Raw genomic sequence first — 19766 nt, forward strand, 5'->3', positions numbered from 1 at the left:
GCCTTTATTCCTGATGAAGGGCTTTTGCCCGAAACGTCGATTTTGCCTGTCCTCGGATGCTGCCTGAATTGCTGTGCTCTTCCAGCACCACTGATCCAGAATCTGGTTTCCAGCATCTGCAGTCATTGTTTTTACCTTGTCTTCCTTTTGTGCTAGGTATGATTCCAGTCAGCTGGCTACCCCTAATCCCATCAACTTCAATTTCAAGATACCTTCTCATTCCCTCACTCAGTTAAATGCTGTGTTAGTATCAAGGCTGATCACTCTCACACAAACTTTGAAATCCAACTGTTGTTCATGTTTGACCAAAGTTATAATTAGGTTTAGAGTTGAGTGGTCTAAATGGAACCAAAACTGAGCTTGGTGAGGAGGGTTTGCTTAGCCAAGTGCAACTTGATAACCCAGTTGACAATATTTTCCACCACTTTACTAATGGACAGATCTGAAAAAAAGTCACTGGACTAAAAATATAATCTCTGTTTTCTCTCCACTGATACTACCAGACCTGCTGAGTTTCTTCAGCAATTTCTGTTTTTGTCTAAGACTTTTAAAATTGAAGCATTTTCACATGGGGAAGATCAATGAGCATGGGAATGATACGTAAATGAGATTTGAAGGTAAGACATGGGCAACAGAGTTTTGGACGAGCAACACTTTATACAGGTGGAATACAGACAGCTGCCTAAGAGAGGATTAGAACAATCAAGACTATTCATAACAGAAGCAGAAATGCGAATCTGAGCAGAAATTGAACTAAGGTAGGTCATGGTTAAGTGATGTTACATGGGTGGAAGTGGTCAGTTTTAGTGATTGTTTGGGTCAAACACAACATCAAGGTTATCATCAGTTTTGTTCAATTTTAAAACAATTGCTGAGATGGAAAGAGCAAGGACCAAAGACAGTTAAGCCACTACAATAGTTAGTTGCAACAAAGTTCAGTTCAGCCGCTCTCTATTATCAGACAAGTAGTGTCACAAATTAAAGACAGTTGATAGATGCATCGAGCTTGTGAGACCATGCCAATTGGCATCGACATATATGTGTAATGAGATGCTGTGTTTTAGGACAGTATAACTGAGAGAAGCATGTGAGTGAGAAATAGAAGGGGGGACAAGATGAGATCTCTGGGGGAACTTTAAAGGTGGCAGAATGACAATGGGAAGAGAAGCCATTGCAGTGACTCTTTGGCCATGCAAGATAATAATGGAACCTAACTAGGGTGTGGTTCCACCCACGTGGATGATAGAGGAAGTTGATATAGCAGCTGAGTTAAGGCGATAACTTATAGTTGAAGTCATAAAGAATGTCTTTTCTGACTTTAGCAAGGGCATTATCAGAACTGTGGCTAGGCTGGAAACTTGATGGCAGTAGTTTATCATAATGTTGTTTTATTTATTTGTTAATGGAGCATGGGTGTCACTGGCTAGGTCATAATTTAATGACCATTCTTAAATGCCCTTAAGGTGGTATTAAGCTGCCTTGTTGAATTGCTCCAGGCGAGGCATAGAGGTAGTAATCATGTCACTGGACGAGTAATGTAGATCCTTCGACTATCGTTCTGTGGAGCTAGGTTTGCATGAAAGTAAAGCTGTTGATGAAATCTGAATTGAAATCAATAAAAGCGACTGCAAAAAAAAAATCTGAAGGTATAAGACCATCAGATTTAAAAGCAGAATTAAGTCAGTTGGCCCATTGAATGTACTCTGCCATTTGATCATGGCAGCTATGTTTCTCGCCAGTCTTGTGCCTTGTCCTGTAAGCTTTGCTCCTGTTACTAGTCAAGAACCTAGCAATCTCAGTCTTAAATACACTCAGTGACTTGGACTCCCTAACCTTCTGCAGCAATGAGTTCCACAGATTCACCACCACCTGGCTGAAGAAATTCTTCCTCATCTCACTTTAGATTACATTACAATGTGTAAACATTACAGTGTGGAAACAGGCCCTTCGGCCCAACAAGTCCACACCCACCCGCCGAAGCGCAACCCACTCATACCCCTACATTTACCCAGTACCTAACACTACGGGCAATTTAGCATGGCCAATTCACCTGACCTGCACATCTTTGGATTGTGGGAGGAAACTGGAGCACAAGGAGGAAACCCACGCAGACACGGGGAGAATGTGCAAACTCCACACAGTCAGTCGCCTGAGGTGGGAATTGAACCCGGGTCTCAGGCGCTGTGAGGCAGCAGTGCTAACCACTGTGCCACCGTGCCGCCCACTTCTATATGGTCATCTCTTTACTCGGAGGCTGTGCCCTTGAGTCCTAGTCTGTCTTACTAGTGGAAGCATCTTCTTCACATTCACTCTATCCAGGCCTCTCAGTATTCTGTAAGTTTCAATGAAATCCCTCCGCATCCTTGTAAACTTCATTGAGTGCAGACCCAGAGTCCTTAACCACTCTTCATATAACAAGCCTTTTGTTCCCAGGATTATTCATATGAACCTACTTTGGGCTCCCTCTAGGGTTAACACATCTTTCCTTCGATTATGGGCTCAAAACTGCTCACAGTATTCTAAATGTGGTCTGACCAGTGCCTTCTACAGCCTTACAGTCCTAGCCTTCTCAAAATGAATGCTAACATTGTATTTGTCATCCTAACTACTAACTGAACCTGCATATTAAGCTTAAGAGAATCCTGAACTCCCAAGTCCCATTGTTCTTCAGATTTCTGAAACATTTTCCCGTTTAGAAAATAGTCTATGCCTCTATTCTTCCTACCAAAGAGCATTACCTCACACTTTCCTATTTTGTATTCCATCTGCCACTTCTTTGTCCACTCTCCTAGCCTGCTCAAGTCCTTCTCCAGCCTCTCCCTTTCTCAACAGTACCTGTTTCTTCACCTATCTTTGTTGCTGAGTTTACTGATGACACAATGTGCTCAGTAGCTTTGTCCAGAACATTAGCGTACAATGTGAATAGTTGTGGTCCAAGCACTGATCACTGCAGAACTCCACAAGTCACTGGCTGCCATCCTGAAAATGATCCCTTTATCCCTACACTCCTCTTTGCAACAGTCAGCCAATATTCGATCCATGCCAATAACTTGTGGCTAATACAATAGGCTTTGAGCTTCTTCAGCAGTCTCATGTCAAAGGCCTTCTGGAAATCCAAATAAATCACACACATTGGCTCTCCTTTGACTAATTAACTACCTCCTCAAAGAATTCTAACAGATTTGTCAAGCATGACCTCCCCCTGACTGAGCCTTGCTGATTAAGCCCTATTTTACCTTGCACTTCCAAATACTCTGCAATCTCATCCTTAATAATGGACTCTAAAATCTTACCAATTGCACAAAATCAGACCAACCAGCTTATAATTTCATGTCATCTTCCTCCCTCCCTTCTTAAACACGAATGTTACCTTAGCATTTCTAGTCCTCTGGGACCCTCCCTGACTCCAATGATTCCTGAAGGATCACCACCAATGACTGTACAGCACCTCAGCTATCTCCTTCAGAACTCCATCCAGGGAGATTTATTCACCTTCAGATCTTTCAGCTTCCCTAGCACCTTCTTCTTAGCGATGGCCACTACACTCACACCTGCGCCTGACTCTTGAAGTTCTGGTGTGCTACTGGTGTCTTTCACCATGAAAACTGATGCAAGCTATTAAGCTCTTCTGCCATTTCTTAGTTCCCCATCAGCAACGGGGCGCACTTTATAACCGTGTTTTCCTTAGTGGTGAGCTCAAACTCCCAAGACCCCAAAGTTCTGACCTAGTTCACAGGGAGAGGAAGGTGTGAGGTGACAGTGCATTGGGACCACAAGGATATTGTGTTACCATAGTTTTACCACACCATAGGGACTGCTCTCTCATTAGAAAGAAGCAACTGGTGGTGATTTAAACTGAGGGCCGCCAGACCTCAGGTGAGGGAAGAGGTCGAGAAGGAGAGTCCTTCATGGTAACCTCAATCCAGTGATGGGAATTGATCCCACGCTGTTGACAATACACTGCTCTGCAAACCAACAATCCAACCAATTGAGCTAAACCGATTCCGAACCACAAGGGTAGAAAGCCTGATTAAAGTTTCTGTAATTAAAACTATTGTCTTTAGATTCTAATAGTGTTTAATCTGGCTAATACTGTATAGTTGATTGTATTAAGTTTCCAGTTTATTGCATTTACCTGTATTTCTTGTGTTTTACTTACCTTTTGTAAATAGGCACAGATTCTTTTTTTCTTCCCTCAAACATCTGTCTACTGCCTTCTTTATTTCACATTTCCTAAATATGTCCAATGCCCAGAACGACTGATCTGGGGGTGATTCGAGCTACTTAAAAATCAGAAAATAACTGATTGCAAACCAGAACCGTATAAGCCCCATCACCTGAGAGTGATGTCCTAGGCTCAACCATCTTTACTTGTTTTGCCAATGACCTTCCTTCCATCATAAGGTCAGAAATTGGGATGTTTATTGTTGATTCACACAATGTTTAACACCACTTGTAATTGTTCAGATGCGAAAGTATTTCCATGCCTGTTTGCACCAACACATGTACAACAAGGAGGCTTGGGTTGAAAAGCAGCAAGTAGCGTTTGCATCACACAAATGACAGACAATGATCTTCTCCAATATGATTCAAGAAGCTTGACATTATCCCCAAGACAAAGCAGCAAGCTTGATGATATCCATCTACTACCTTCACCATTTAGTCTCTTCACACCAATATATAGTGGCAGCACAGTTTACAAGATGGTTCTGTAAGATGCACTGCAGCAATGCATCCCAAGGACTGCAGCGGTTCAAGAACATAGCTCACTACCACCATCTTCATCAGACAATTAGAATTGGGCCAAAAATGCTGGACTAGCCAGCAGTACTACATGCCATGAAACTTTACATGTGTGGAAATGTTGAGAAAGATTTTCCAGGATAGAGGTTATGATAGTAGCTTTGAAAAGAGGAGTTAAGGAAAACTTAGACTGGAAAATTAAATTTACATAAAACATTGTAGGTTCTCTTTGACAAAGTCAACACAGCATAAAGCTTTGACATAATGTTTAAGTATGAATCAGTAAATTACTGGCCATTACAATGTTGCGGAATACTGTCCCACTATCTAGTTAAACATTATCAATCTAATAATTAGTTCTAAACTTTCTATTGTGAAGAAGGGTCACTGAATCCAGAATTCTCTCCACAGATGCTGCCAGACATACTGAATTTTTCAAGCAATTTCTGTTTTTGTTAGTACTAACTTGGTTTCCAGATTCATTTAGTCATGTTACTTCCACAACAGTATAAGGAAAATAAGTTGGTCCGAGAAATTCATGGAACACTATGAATAATATTGAATTGGAACATTATTATGTGTTACTTCTTACTGTGGTATTTAACTTGATAACCTTGCAAGTTGCATATGATGCTGAGGATCTCACATGCATACACAGATAAAGAATAGAAAACAATTAGAGTTGCATTGGCCACTCATGCTTATTCAACAGACAGAAATGAGAACTTTATTTGGCGATTGTGTGACACAAAGTTCTATTTGTACACACCTGAACGAATAGTTGCTGCGTATGAGTTGACATTCAGTTGATTAAATTGCATAATGAGATACTGAAATCTGAAATGTTTTGCTGTTTGTTGAACAGTGTATGAAATGGTTTGACAATTGTTTACTTCATCTTCTTAGTGTGTCCTTCTGAAAGTAAAGCATGTGAAATGTACATTTTAATAGCAAAATGTCACTAATGCAGGACATAATATTTCCTGGTATTTTTCATTTTAGGGAGTGTTAAGTTGGCATGGAGATGAAAGTACCATACATGTGGGAACTGCTATCATTCAGGGTCATGGAATAGGGTTATTTAAAGTTCATAATCAGAACTCATTATGAGCATTTGGCTTAAATGTGCAATCAACAGTACAACCCACAGATCACTGCTGTCATAGGGCAACCTGACTGAACATAGTTCTTGGATAAATTAATCATGACTATTTTATTGCTGCTTGTTACATATAGCAGGAACCTTCCACTTCTTACCACATGCAGGGAATTTTTGAATACCAATGTGATAGGAACCAGGTAGCACTGACGCATAGATTTATAAACTGATTGCATTTCTGTTGAGAATAGAGTTACATTGAACATATTAGTAAATACTTTAATTTATATAAGTTTTTTTAGTTTCCTCATTAGGAAAGGAGGGAGCTCAAATCACCAAAGGTAATCCTTGTTTAATGGTCATTTAAATACACTATATGGTTATAATGTTGAGTGCCATCATTTTCTGAAAGTGCATGCACAATTTAATTCATTACTTAATATAATTCATTTAATATAATTCATTACTTAATTCTCATAATTGATGTGATTACATCTAAGCTTTAACCTGGAATTTATAGTGGTGATAAAGAAACTGTTCGCATCATGTGAACCTGACAGTAATTCCTGGAGTTTGTCTATGCATAGAAATCCAAAAGTTACTGTCAAACTTTCCCATGGTGTGCACTATTGAAGTCCCCCTAGAAAATAATCAATCAGAAATCATTAAACTGAAAATAACTTTCATTCTCAGCCTTCATGTTAGAACCATTGTGAAAGTTATGTATTATTGAATGAAGCATTGCTCTGTTTTTGTAACAACACACTAAATTCAGAATGACTACTAAACAGCAAGACTGGTTTTGCTATAGTAATTATTTGTTTGCTGAATGTTGTTTCTCATAAGTGATAAGGAAAATCTATTAATTATTTTGCTATTTAAAATTTTATCTTCCATTTTACTCTTATGTGCATTTTTCTATTTTACTCCACTGAATATAAACACCTAAAGTTAAAAGTGAACGATTCAATAGTTGTCTGTGAGAATGTATCAATATGTTTGGCTGCTTCCCTATTACATCACTGCTGTTGGAACCTGATGATCGAACCCCTCAATTTCACATCAGAAACTGCTTTCTTGATATCAATTAAGTCCATAGCAAGGGAGATTAGTGTTCCCTCTAAGTCAGGCAGCTGCACATGGATCTCTGAGGAGTGCTCAGGAGCAAGAAAAATTAGAGGGAACATAAGTAGAATTTGATAGACCTGTGTGGCCAGGTTTCTTTGGGGTCAGGGGTCAGCACTGTTCTTCACCAATGACTGCAAAATCCAGATCTTTTTTATAAAACCATATTGTAAAGTTGGTACATTGCAAAAATTAGTTGATTTCACCCTCTTGTACCATTTATGCCCTCATAAAATAAAAATGTCATCTAGTGTAACACAACAGCAACTGCTAGTGATTCTCTCATGTCCTTGCTTACAATTATTTGTAGGAATTAGAATTCATTTTAACGCATTGGCTTTAATTGATGGAAGGGTTGAGTTTATACCTCTTGAAAAAAACACAAGTGGTAGCCATTTAAGGTTTTGCATTTCCCATTGATTTCAATGCACTGCATTATGTCCTAAAGTATTTTCATATTTAGCACATATCCTGTAGAAAGCAAATCCTCATTACAAAGTTCCTGCCAATTGATGTCTTAAATAAATGACTCTGATTGAGTGAAGGAGTGTTAGTTTAAAACATTTCCATCAACTAAGGCATTTAAAAAAATATAAATTTGCATGGATTTTTAGTGACCAAGTCCAAATAAGAATTGTCCACCAATTGAGACAATTGAAATGTATTATCATAGAAGGCAAATGAACTAAAAAATGTCATTTCAGATAGGACTCTGAGCAGCATGAATGAAAACTGACCGTCATTTTACCCAAATCTTACCCAAAGATAGGGAAATGAAACATTTTACTGAGAGCTATGCTGGGTTTGGCAAAAGGAGGGAGACCAATGCAAATATGGAAAAAGTTAGAGCTAGAGTGAGATTGGAGGAACAGAAACCAGCACTGTGATCAAACAATAAATGGAGAACTGAAGCAGGGTTCACAGTACTATGGAAACTTAAACCAGCCACGGCTGGAGCAAACTGGACTGAGGTTGCAATTAGAAAATGGAGAACTAGATTGATGATGCCATAAGGCTTGAGGTCAGGACTAGGATTGAAGAAAGTGGAACAGACAACAGCTACTACTGTTATTAAAAAATTAACACAGAGCGGAGCTAAGGCTAGGGATATAAAGCCAGCAAAACTGACGGTGAAATATTTATCGGTACCTTGACCGTAGCTGAAGAGAGGAGGACCAATTGAGGAATAAAATTTATGGATAGAAGTAGTGGAGCTGACAGTGCCATTACACTTCAAAGCAGCATACGGAATGGAGCAAAAAGCACCAATGACAGCAACATCTGTTTTAAAATTGCAACAAAAACACAGCTTAATAAATAAAGCTGCAGCATTTTTAAAAACTTGGCACAATTTTTAAAAGATATACATATAATTTTAAAAACACAAAAGGATTTGACACTGTTAAGCTAGCAGCTTTAGATGGTGATTTCAGCTTATCTTCATAATAACAGCGGTGCTTGATTTCCACCTAGTGGCAGAATATTTGTAACTACATTGTTACATGAACTGTTTACAAAGGAAAGCTCCAAAAAAGGTTCGCATATGAATTTGCAATTTAAATATTTATCTAAAAGTACAACAAAAAGTCATGACAAGTGGAAATGAATTCCTGGAAGTTTTGCAGTAATTTTGCTGATTTCATTTTCACCTATTGAAAGTAGATTTATAGATAAATGGTTCATAATAATCCAGTAGCAATTTTGTTACAGGTAACTGTATTCGACAGAAGTTTAAGATATGGCTTGAACAATGCCTCCAGCGTCAATGAACTGGGGTTCATTCTCTTACTCTGGTGTTTTGGCGGCGTCTGCAATGGCAGTAGAGTGAATGAACCCTCAGACCTCAGGAGTTAATTTGGATGGTCTCTCAGTTCTCCAAAGTTGAGATGGGCCCCAGTCCTCAAGGGTTGGGACAGTCTCCTAGCTATGGCAGCAACTGGAGTATCGGCACCATTGAGGTGGCTGTGGCAGAAGTGGCATTCTGCGTCCGGTCCACTGTGGTAGGGGCTGCTTCAGTGTGCTTCCTCCTTGCAGGTGCCTCAGGAATAGCTTAGGTGGCAGTGGAGTGAGGCAGCATCTCGCAGACACTTCAAAAATCAAGAAGCCATGAATGGAACAGAAAATGAAATTTGTCTTAACTTTGTGTGAATCATTTCTTTTTATAATTTGTTTAATTGAAATGGCACCAGATTATGGTGACTTGTACACATTTTAATGTACTTTCAGAATTGGCAAAGTCCCAGCAAACAGAATCAAAAAGCTTCCCTTGAACTATTGAAAACATGCACTTGGTTTATGTTCATAAACAATGTTACTATGTTCTTCACAGCTGCCAGAAAACCTTCTGACCTTAGAAACTAATTTTATATTGGTAAAATGTCATCTTTTTCCCATTATGATACATGTCACTTATTTTTGTAAATTGCGTTTATATCTCAACTTTAACTGCACAATGTCATTTACTTTGTATTCTAAAATGTAAATTTTATATGAAGTATAATTAATATATTATACTTCCTGGCTGTTAGGATACTTGATTGTGATTTGTTATTGGTCCTATTTGCTGCTTTCATTGTTGCTAATCAGCTGGAAATATCCTTGACCTGGCTCCCAATTCAAACATTAGAAAAGAAAAATTGTTGCCAGAGGGATCATTGGATCTTTGGGAGTAGCTTTCTTCACTGCTGATAATGAAATTTGAGTCAATGTTGCTGCATGTTAAATAATCTTTGAAAATTCCGCCAATAATAATAAGATAATCACAATATCAGCACACATTTTTTTAACTGATTGTAGAAATGTAAATTCTGGATTAGTGGTGCTGGAAGAGCACAGCAGTTCAGGCAACATCTGAGTGGCAGTAAAATCGACGTTTCAGGCAAAAGTCCTTCATCAGGAATACTGTTTTCCTGATGAAGGGCTTTTGCCCGAAACGTCGATTTTACTGCTCCTCGGATGCTGCCTGAACTGCTGTGCTTTTCCAGCACCACTAATCCAGAATCTGGTTTCCAGCATCTGCAGTCATTGTTTTTACCTTGTAGAAATGTAAACGCAAAAGGGGGTTTGCAGCTTAATTTATTGGAAAGTTAGTTTGCAATGTAGATTGATGCCAAATCTGTGTTCAATTCCCACACCAGCTGAAATTTCCATGAAGGGTTCTCCTTCTTAACTTCTTCCACACCCTGAGGCATGGTGGCCTCAGGTTAAACCACCACCAGTCATCTCTCTACTGAGAGAGCAATCCTTACCATGACTTTATCTTTTTTAAAGAACTTAGATGTCACCAAAGAAAGAAATATTGGGAGAGACTGTATGTAAAACATACTTTGCATAGATGACCATTTCTGTGACATATTAACAGGTTATGCACAGGAAGTTCTTAAATTCATTGTTTTAGTCTTTTTTATTCCAGATAATTCTTTCTGAGGTTTAATTATAAATGGGGAACATGAAGTATTGCATAAAATAATAGAATCGTAGAATGATGCATGATGGAGCATGTTCTGCTTTTTCTTTTCTGGTACATGGTTTAATATTCAGAAAGGAAAAGGAAAAATTATGTTTATTTCACATTTCAGTGACTATTTTATTGAATTACATAATTATACAAATTGTATAATCTTTTCAGCTTGACTTTTGAGTTGACTAATGGTGATCTTATAGTTCTATAATCTCAATTAATGGAGAATTTTATTCGAAAACAATTGTTTTTTCAGGATTAAATCGTATAAATATTTAACTTCGCATTTAAAGGTAATACTAAGAGAAAAGATTCTAGCAGAGGAACACAATTATACATTAAAATATGATCGTAATCGTTTTCGTCAATTTTGTGTATTGCTTCTTTCAGATGTTCAATCCTGAAAACATTATCAAATCTGAAGATACTAGATGGTGAAAGGATTAGTTCCACTGATACATTCTGTGCCAAAAGGCATAACAGACCTTCATCGGGGAGTTTCCTGGCACTGTGTCAGGCCCAGCTTCAAGACTCTGAATTATTACTCAAGAGACATGAAACTGAACTGGAGTAAGTCTCTCTCTTCACATTTCATCCCTGTTAGACTGCAACATAAAGCCATGCTTCATGCAAGCAAATAGTTTTTTGACACATAAGTTAGTTTGATTAAAGAATTGCACAGAACAGGAAACAGGACAATTTAGTATAAATATTTTCCATTTTAGTATATCAACACTTGATTTGAGTTATCCATTGGGACTTGTGTGTGGGTGAAATGAAATTCAATATTTGGTAAAAATATCATGTTGGTTTGCTGGGTCCTCCACATAATATTTCAATTACACTACATCATTTTAAGAAAATTAATAAAATAAATTTAGACAGGTTACATGGGTGATTACACATCCTTTACCATAATCCTCAACACCAATTGCCCTGCAAGACTATGTAGGCATTTCCTTGCTAAACTCCTTATACACTCACGATTGTGTGGCCAAAATCCACCCAAACTCGATTTACAAGTTTGCTGATGACACTGCAATTGTAGGTCGGATCTCAAACAATGACGAGACAGAATACAGGAAAGAGATTGAGTACTTGGCAGCATAGTATAAAAACAACAATCTCTCCATCAACTTCAGAAAAATGAAGGAGCTGGTCATTGACTTCAGGAAGCAGAGTGGAAGGCATGCCCCTGTCTGCATCAATGATGCTGAGGTGGAGATGGTCAAAAGTGTCAAGATCCTGGGAGTGATGATCACCAACGATCTGTCCTCATCCACCCATATTGATGCAGTGGCCAAGAAAGCACACCAATGTCTGTACTTTCTCAGGAGGCTAAGGAAATTCGGCATGTCCAGAAGGACTCTTACCATTTTTTACAGATGTATCATAGACAGCATCCTACCTAGATGCATCACAGTGTGGTATGGCAACCGCTCTTCCCAAGGCCACAAGAAACTACAGAGAGCTGTGAACACAGCCCAGTCCATCACATAAACCAGCCTCCCATCTATTGCCTCCATCTATACTTCCCACTGCCTCAGGAAAGCAACCAACATAATCAAAGACCCTTTCATCCTGGTTTCACTCTATTCCACCCTCTTCTGTTGAACAGAAGATATAAACCTTCGAATAAATTGGACAATAGCTTCTTCACCTTTGAACGGACCTCTCAAATATTAATTCTGATCTTTCTCTCTCTCTCTCTCTCTCTCTCTCTCTCTGCACCTTACCAGCAGCTGAAGCTCTGTATTCTGCAATTCTGCACTCTGTTCTGCTACCCTGATGCACTTTATATAGTACGATCTGCCATGATTACACTGATGCACTTTATATAGTGCTATAGCACACAAAACAATACTTTTCACTGCATCTCGTACATGTGACAACAATAAAAATCAATATTTACAATCAAGGTTTTACATATTAAAAATGTTCCAAGATGCGGAAATGAGCAAAAATTAGCTGTGTCAAAGAATAAGTTACCAGAAGGGGGTGACTAAAAGCTTGGTTTTAAGGTAGGTGAGAAAGTGGAAAGACAATGACCTTTAGAAGAAATTTTAGAGTTGCATGCTGTGGTGGACCATATCAAAGCATACAGAAATGATGAAAGAGATACTGATAAAATCATCATGATCGCTGTCATAACTTGAACTGTCATAACCTGTAAACATGGTGATTTAGTTTAAGAGCAGCTTCAGAAACCTACTTCTAGACTGAATAGATTTCATGCACTAATGGACTAGGGTTTACTTCTGATTGTTTGTGGCCCAATATGGTAAATAATGGGGCCCCAAATATTTGTTAGACAGTTCTGGAATTTGCTGTTTTTTTTAACTGAAAAAAAAACAACCATATTTGAGCGGAAACTTTTAGTTTAACTTCTAACTTTCGGTAGTATTATCCTGTGAAGACTTTGGAACAGGATGGGTACTGTATATAGATCAGTCTTCCTGAGAAAGATATTGAATTAGACTACCTTTGAATGAAAAGTTAGTGTTCGACCAAGATCAAAATCATTTTGAGATGAAAATCCCTGAGAATGTTATTTTAAACTGAGTACATTGAACCTCAAGTGTGTTGTAGCTCCAGGGAGAAGCTACCTGCAGTTCCAATTGAATTTGAGGGTGACTTTTGTACCAAGGTGATTGATACAGAAAATCTGGTATGAGTATTACACAAGTGGTGTTGTAACTACTTTACAATGAATGGTTTTTGAAAGCTGTTTTGTAGCTTTTAAGTGTACAAAGCTGTGTTTTGGGATTAATGGAATTATAATTTTACTGTGTTGTTTTAAATCTGGAAATTGTAAGATAGAAAGATTTGTTTGCATTATTTAATCTTCATTCCTTTTGTAATAAGCTATAGGAATGAAATTGTGAAATTTGATTAGATTAGATTACTTACAGAGCGGAAACAGGCCCTTTGGCCCAACAAGTCCACACCGATCCTCCGAAGAGCAATCCACTCCCCTACGTCTACCATTATGGGCAATTTAGCATGGCCAATTCACCTAATCTGCACATTTTTGGACGGTGGGAGGAAACCGGAGCACCCGGAAGAAACCCACGCAGTCATGGGGAGAATGTGCAAACTCCATACAGACAGTTGCCTGAGGCGAGAATTGAACCTGGGTCTCTGGCGCTGTGAGGCAGCAGTGTTAACCACTGTGCCACCACTTGAAAGGATTCAGAAAAGATTTACAATGATATTGCCAGGGTTGGAGGTTTTGAGCTATAGGGAGAAGCTGAATAGGGTGGGGCTGTTTTCCATGGAGTGTTGGAGTGTTTCCACTGTATTTGATGCCTCTTTTGGATGATGGAGCTGACCTCTGTGCTGAAATGCTACTTTAACATTAATTGACCCATATCCCAAGCATTTATTACTTACAAAGCCAAAAAAGTTCAAAATTGCTTCTCCTGTTATTATCTCTTGGTCCCCAGTTTTTCTTCCAAACCTCATGCCACGAGCTTTGCTTTATCCTTATAAGTCCCAAAAGGAGATAGCTTTTCTATGCAAATAAGAAAGGGTATCTCCTGATAGGGTTGGTTTTCCCTATCTGACACCTCTATGTACATCTGTTTTTCACTCTGACTTTACAGTTGTTGTCGTTTGGCATCTTCTATTAACTTATCTTATAGTTTGTTCATGGTCACTAAGACTTCTCGATCACATGGGCTTCTAATCCCAGTTTGCGCGATATTTCTTGCCTTTGATAAGATAGTGGATACTTCCTGCACCCCCGCCCTTGAACCCCACCCCTCCAACTGCTACAAGGATTGAATCCTCCTGGTCCTCACCTTGCACCCCACCAGATACAACGCATCATTCTCAGCCATTTTCGGCACCTACAGTCAGACCCCACCACCAGAGATATATTTCCCTCACCACCAACTTCAACATTCCGCAGAGACCATTACCTTTGTGACTTTCTTGTTAGATCCACACCTCACACCAACCCACCCTCCACTCCCGGCATCTTCCCTTGCCATTGCAAAAAGTGTAAAACCTGCGCCCACACCTCCATCCAAGGCACCAAAGGATCCTTCCATATCCGGCAGAGATTTTCTTGCACATCCAAATACCTCATCTACTGTGTCTGTTGCTCTCGATGTGGTCTCCTTGACATTGGGGAGACAGGATGCTAACCAGTGGAATGTTTCAGAGAACATCTTCAGGACACATGCTCTAAACAACTCCACTGCCCTGTGGCTAACCACTTCAACTCTCCCTCCCATTCCACCAATGACTTGCAAGAACTGGGCCTCCTCCACCGCCAAATCCTAGCCACCCAACGACATGAGGAAGAGCACCTCATCGTCTGCCTTGAGACCCTCCAACCAACCTAATCAATGTCGATATCACCAGTTTCCTCATCTCCCCTACCCCCTACCTTATCCCAGATCCAACCGTGCAACTCAGCACTACCCTCTTGAACTGGTCCTACCCTGTCCATCTTCCTTCCCACATGTCCGCTCCTCCTCCGCTCCGATCTATCACCATCACCCTACACCTTCATCTACCTATTGCATTTCTAGCAATCTCCACTCCAGCTCCATCCCCCTCCCATTTATCTCTCAGCCCCCTTGCCTCTCACCCTACTACATTACCAATGAAGGGCTTATGCTTGAAATGTCAATGCTGCTGCTCCTCAGATGCTGCCTGATCTGCTGTGTTTTTCCAACACCACACTTTGTCTGTGTAATTATGCCTGTTACTGAATGGTTCCGTTTACATTCCCCATTGCTAAAAGTGCTTTCTGCTGTTTATTTTGCACAAACATCTTCAAATTCATCATTAGCAAAGTTTACCCTACCACTCTCACAATGTCAGTGGGAATTCTTTTTTTCTGGTCCAGGTCTGGTTTTCCCTTACCTTATTCACAATTATCTTCTTGCATGTCATTCTGATGACAGAATGATTTGCTGAATGTCTAATCTATATTAATATCTTACTTTTATACTTTTAAGTCTATAAGATAGTGACAATGGACCATAGGACAGTACAGCACAGTATAGGCCCTTCGGCCTACAATGTTGTGTCAGGCATTTATTTTAATCTAAGATCAACCTAAACTATATACCCCTCAATTTACTGCCATCCATATGCTTGTCCAGCAGTCGCTTAAATGTCCCTAATGTCCCCTTTACTATCACCACTGGCAGTGCATTCCACTCACCCACCAATCTCTGTATAAAGAACCTACCTCTGACATCTCCCCTATATCTTCCTCCAATCACTTTAAAATTATGACCCCTCGTGACAGCCATTTCTGCACTGGAGAACAGTCTCTGGCTATCTACTCTATCTATGTCTCTCATTACCTTGTACACCTCTATCAAGTCACCTCTCTTCCTCTTTCTCTCCAGTGTGAAAGGCGCTAGCTTACTCAGCCTCTCTTCATAAGACAAGCCCTCCAGTCTAGACAGCACCCTGGTAAAGTTCCTCTACACACTCCCTGAAGCATCTACATCCTTCCTATAATGAGGCGACCAGAACTGGACACAATATTTCAAGTGTGGTCCAACCACAGTTTTATAGAGCTGCAGCAAAACTTCATTGCTGTTAAACTCAATACCCCTGTTAATTAAAGCCAAAATACCGTATGCCTTCTTAACAAACCTATCAACTTGGGTGGCAACTTTGAGGAATCTAAGTACGTGGACCCTGCTGTTCCTCCACACTGCCAAGAGTCCTGTCTTTAACCCTGTATTCTGTATTCAAATTTGACTTTCCAAAATGAATCACTTCGCATTTATCCAGGTTAAACTCCATCTTCCACTTTTCAAGCCCAGCTCTGCATCCTGTCAATGTCTTGTTGTAGCCAGCAACAACCTTCGACACTATCTACATTACCACCAACCTTTGTGACATTTGCAAAATTACTAACCCACCCTTCCACTTCTTCATCCATGTCATTTATGAAAACTACAAAGAGCTGAAGCCCAACAATGGATGTCTGCAGAACACCACTGGTCACTGACCTCCAGGTGGAATACTTTCCATCCACTACCACTCGCTTCTTTCCGCCAGCCAATTCTGTCTCCAGACAGCCATTTTTCCCTGTATCCCACACCTCCTAACTTTCTGAATGAGCTTACCATTGGGAATCTTATCAAATGCCTTACTGAAATCCATATACCACATCCACTGCTCGACCTTCGTCAACTTGCCACATCCTCAAAGTACTCAGTAAGACCTGTGAGGCATGAGCTGCCCCTCACAAAGCCATGCTGACTATCTTTAATCAAAGTATGTTTTTTTCCAAATAGTCATAAATCCTATCTCTCAGAATCCTTTCCAGTATGTTGCTTACCACAGACAAGGAACAACATTTGCCTCCCTCCAATCATCCACTACTACTCCCGCAGAGAGTGAGGATGCAAAGATCATCACCAGAGGCGCAGCAATCTCATTCCTCGTTTCCCGTACAAACCTTGGATATACCTGATCTGGCCCTGGGGACTTAGCTATCTTGATGCTTCTCAGAATTTCTAACACATCCACTTTGTTAATATTAATCTGTTCAAGCCTATTAACCTGGTCCGTGGTGTTCTCACTATCAACAAGGTCCCTCTGTCTAGTGAATACTGTAGCAAAAAACTCATTTAGGCCCTTCCCTACCCCTTCTGACTCCAGGCACAAGTTCGCTTCACTCTCCCTGATCAGCCCCACCCTCTCTCTGATCATTCTCATATTCCTCACGTAAATGTAGAATGCCTTTGAGTTTTCCTTAATCCTTCCCACCAAGTCATTTCCATGCCCTCTCCTTGTTCTCCTCAGTCCATTTTTGAGTTCTTTCTGAGCTTCCCTGTAATCCTCCAAAGCTGTGCCAGATCCTGGCTTCCTCAACCTTAAGTAAGCTTCCTTCTTCCTCTTGTCGAAAAGCTCCTCTTCTCTTGGCATCCAAGGCTCATTCACCTTACCATTCCTTGCCTGCCTCAGTGGGACAAAGTTATCCAATACTCGCAACAAGTGCTGTTTAAACAGCCTCCACATTTTTGTTGTGCCTTATCCATAGAACAATTGTTCCCAATTTATACTCCACAGCTCCTGTGTAATAGCAGTATAATTTCCCCTCCCCCAATTAAATACCTTCCCATACTGTCTGTTCCTATCTCTCTCCCTGGCTCTGGTAAAGGTGAGACAGTTGTGGTCACTGTCACTGAAATGCTCTCCCACCGAAAGATCTGAAACCTGGCCTGGTTCTTGTTGAAATCTTTTGCTAAGGGCAGCTTTCGAATAAGCTGTGACAGTGTCCTTTTTTTTAAACATCTCATATAGCACATACCTGTTGCATGAACTTATAATACTCCTTAACCCTTAATTCTGTATCGTTTACTAAAATTTGAAACTTTTGGAGAGTAGAATTTCCTGTGTGATTTTAACACAATTGACTTTTAGGCTTCTAAATTTCTGTCCTCAGTTATTTATAGTTGAATTGCTTTATTGAAGAGATTATGTTCCTTTCAAATGAATACAATTGTATCCCAATAATGTAATTTTCAAAGTCACAGATTTACTAAATACAATAGCTCTATTGCTTTGCATATCCAGTTTAGTCTGTGCTTTCTTCATCAATAACCAAATTAATAACAACATTAATAGACTAGACACCATATTTGTGCCAATTAAATGATTGCTTTTCACGATACTACAAGAAATTACCACAAAATCTTTTTCAAAGCTTTGGTGTATTGTCATCCCTAAATCTGAAACTGCTATAATTTGTAAATTCGTTGATTTTATCCTGGTCTTTCTTATTAGAGAAAGTGAGGACTGCAGACGCTGGAGATCAGAGTCAAAAAGCGTGGTGCTGGAGAAGCATAGCAGGTTAGGCAGCATCCCAGAAGCAGGAGAGTCAACATTACGGGCATAAGGCTTTCTAAGGAAGCCCACCTTGAATAACATTCCTGATGAAGGGCTTATGCTAGAAATATCGATTCTCCTGCTCCTTGGATGATGCCTGACCTTCTATGCTCTTCTCAGTAGAAGAGTCTAGGCAGCATTTTAGCCAGACTATTACACACACTGTAAATATGCATCCATTGTGTAATCTCGTACATTTGAAAGGCTATTCCACCAAAGCATTCACTTAACTACAACCTGTTGTCACAATATGATGCCCTCACTTTGATCCACACCTCCATCTTCTTCCTCTGAATCTTCTATTTCCTGTTTAGTTTTGTGAACTATTTTATATGTTTGAGACAGTTCATGTCATAATGTAAAGGTTTGAATCACACCTGAAATACCAATTGACTACAACCTGAGCATTTTTGGGATTCATTCTCTTATTGTAAATTTGAAACTTTGATTTTTAAATATCAACAACACTTCTGCCTTCATTTCTAATAGTTACATGTCATTTTACATACTCTTGCCTGTGACCTGTATCTCAATGCTCATGACAATTGCTAATATTGAAAACTCCATTTTTTGAAGTACCAGTAATTGCCCTTTTTGCAATACAAATGCTGCTTTGATAAGAATTTTTTAATGTACTTTTAATGTTTGTTCTAACAGTGTATGCTTATCCACAATTTAACTCCGATACAAACTAGAATCACTCTATACTTGATACTTTTAGTACCATCAAATAACTTAAGTACCAGCACAGATTGGATAATTTCCAAATAAAATTTCTGCAGTCTTGCATGCAGTCTGCTAAATTCCATTATGTACTCTTGCATGGTAATATCCTTGGTCGTTTTAAATTTGTCAAAACTACTCATAAGCACTCAAATCATCCTTTTTGATCAATTTTATCCATGAAAGTTAACAATCTATCCAAACTTTGTCTATGTTTAAATCGTAGACTCCAATCCCAAAAACACATTGCTTCTTGTCCTCTATTTGTATTGTGAGGAAAGTGCAAAGGCCATACCTTATTTCTTTTTGGGTAAAGAAATAGTCCAGTTTCATGTTGTAATTTCATTCCTTAATTGTCTTAAAGCTCACTATCAAAAAACTTTAGTGGACTAATTGTACCTGAAACCTTTACATTTTGACTCAATATCCTTTGCTATGACTCTAATACAGAAGAAGATTAATATTTTTGAAGGTACGAGTCTACACTTTTAGTGAGAGCATTTTTTCAGTTAACAATGCTCCATAAAATTCACACATCACAGATTACTAGCTTCCTACATATTTTTAAGTCATCCTGGTCACAGATGTTCTTTCATACCGTCAGAGCAGGTGAGACTTGTACCCAGCCTCCTAGTTCAAGGTCGGGACACTCCCATGTACTACAAGAGCCAATGCTCTCTATATTTATACAGCCAATTGACAGCTGACTAACCCTTAATTAAAATGTTCATTACCTGTTCTTCA

The 19766-nt window shown here is 39.4% G+C and overlaps 1 protein-coding gene across 1 annotated transcript in view; it reads left to right on the top strand.

The window, feature by feature from the left end:
• The window catches only part of lrriq1 (leucine-rich repeats and IQ motif containing 1), a 180313-nt gene that overhangs the window by 66366 nt on the left and 94181 nt on the right, over positions 1-19766 (top strand). The window contains exon 15 of the mRNA XM_043709694.1: positions 10818-10997. Within this exon, the coding sequence (XP_043565629.1) occupies positions 10818-10997 (180 nt within the window). The remainder of the gene's footprint in view (positions 1-10817; positions 10998-19766) is intronic.

Source organism: Chiloscyllium plagiosum, chromosome 19 (genome assembly GCF_004010195.1).
Source record: "Chiloscyllium plagiosum isolate BGI_BamShark_2017 chromosome 19, ASM401019v2, whole genome shotgun sequence".
NCBI lineage: Eukaryota > Metazoa > Chordata > Chondrichthyes > Orectolobiformes > Hemiscylliidae > Chiloscyllium > Chiloscyllium plagiosum.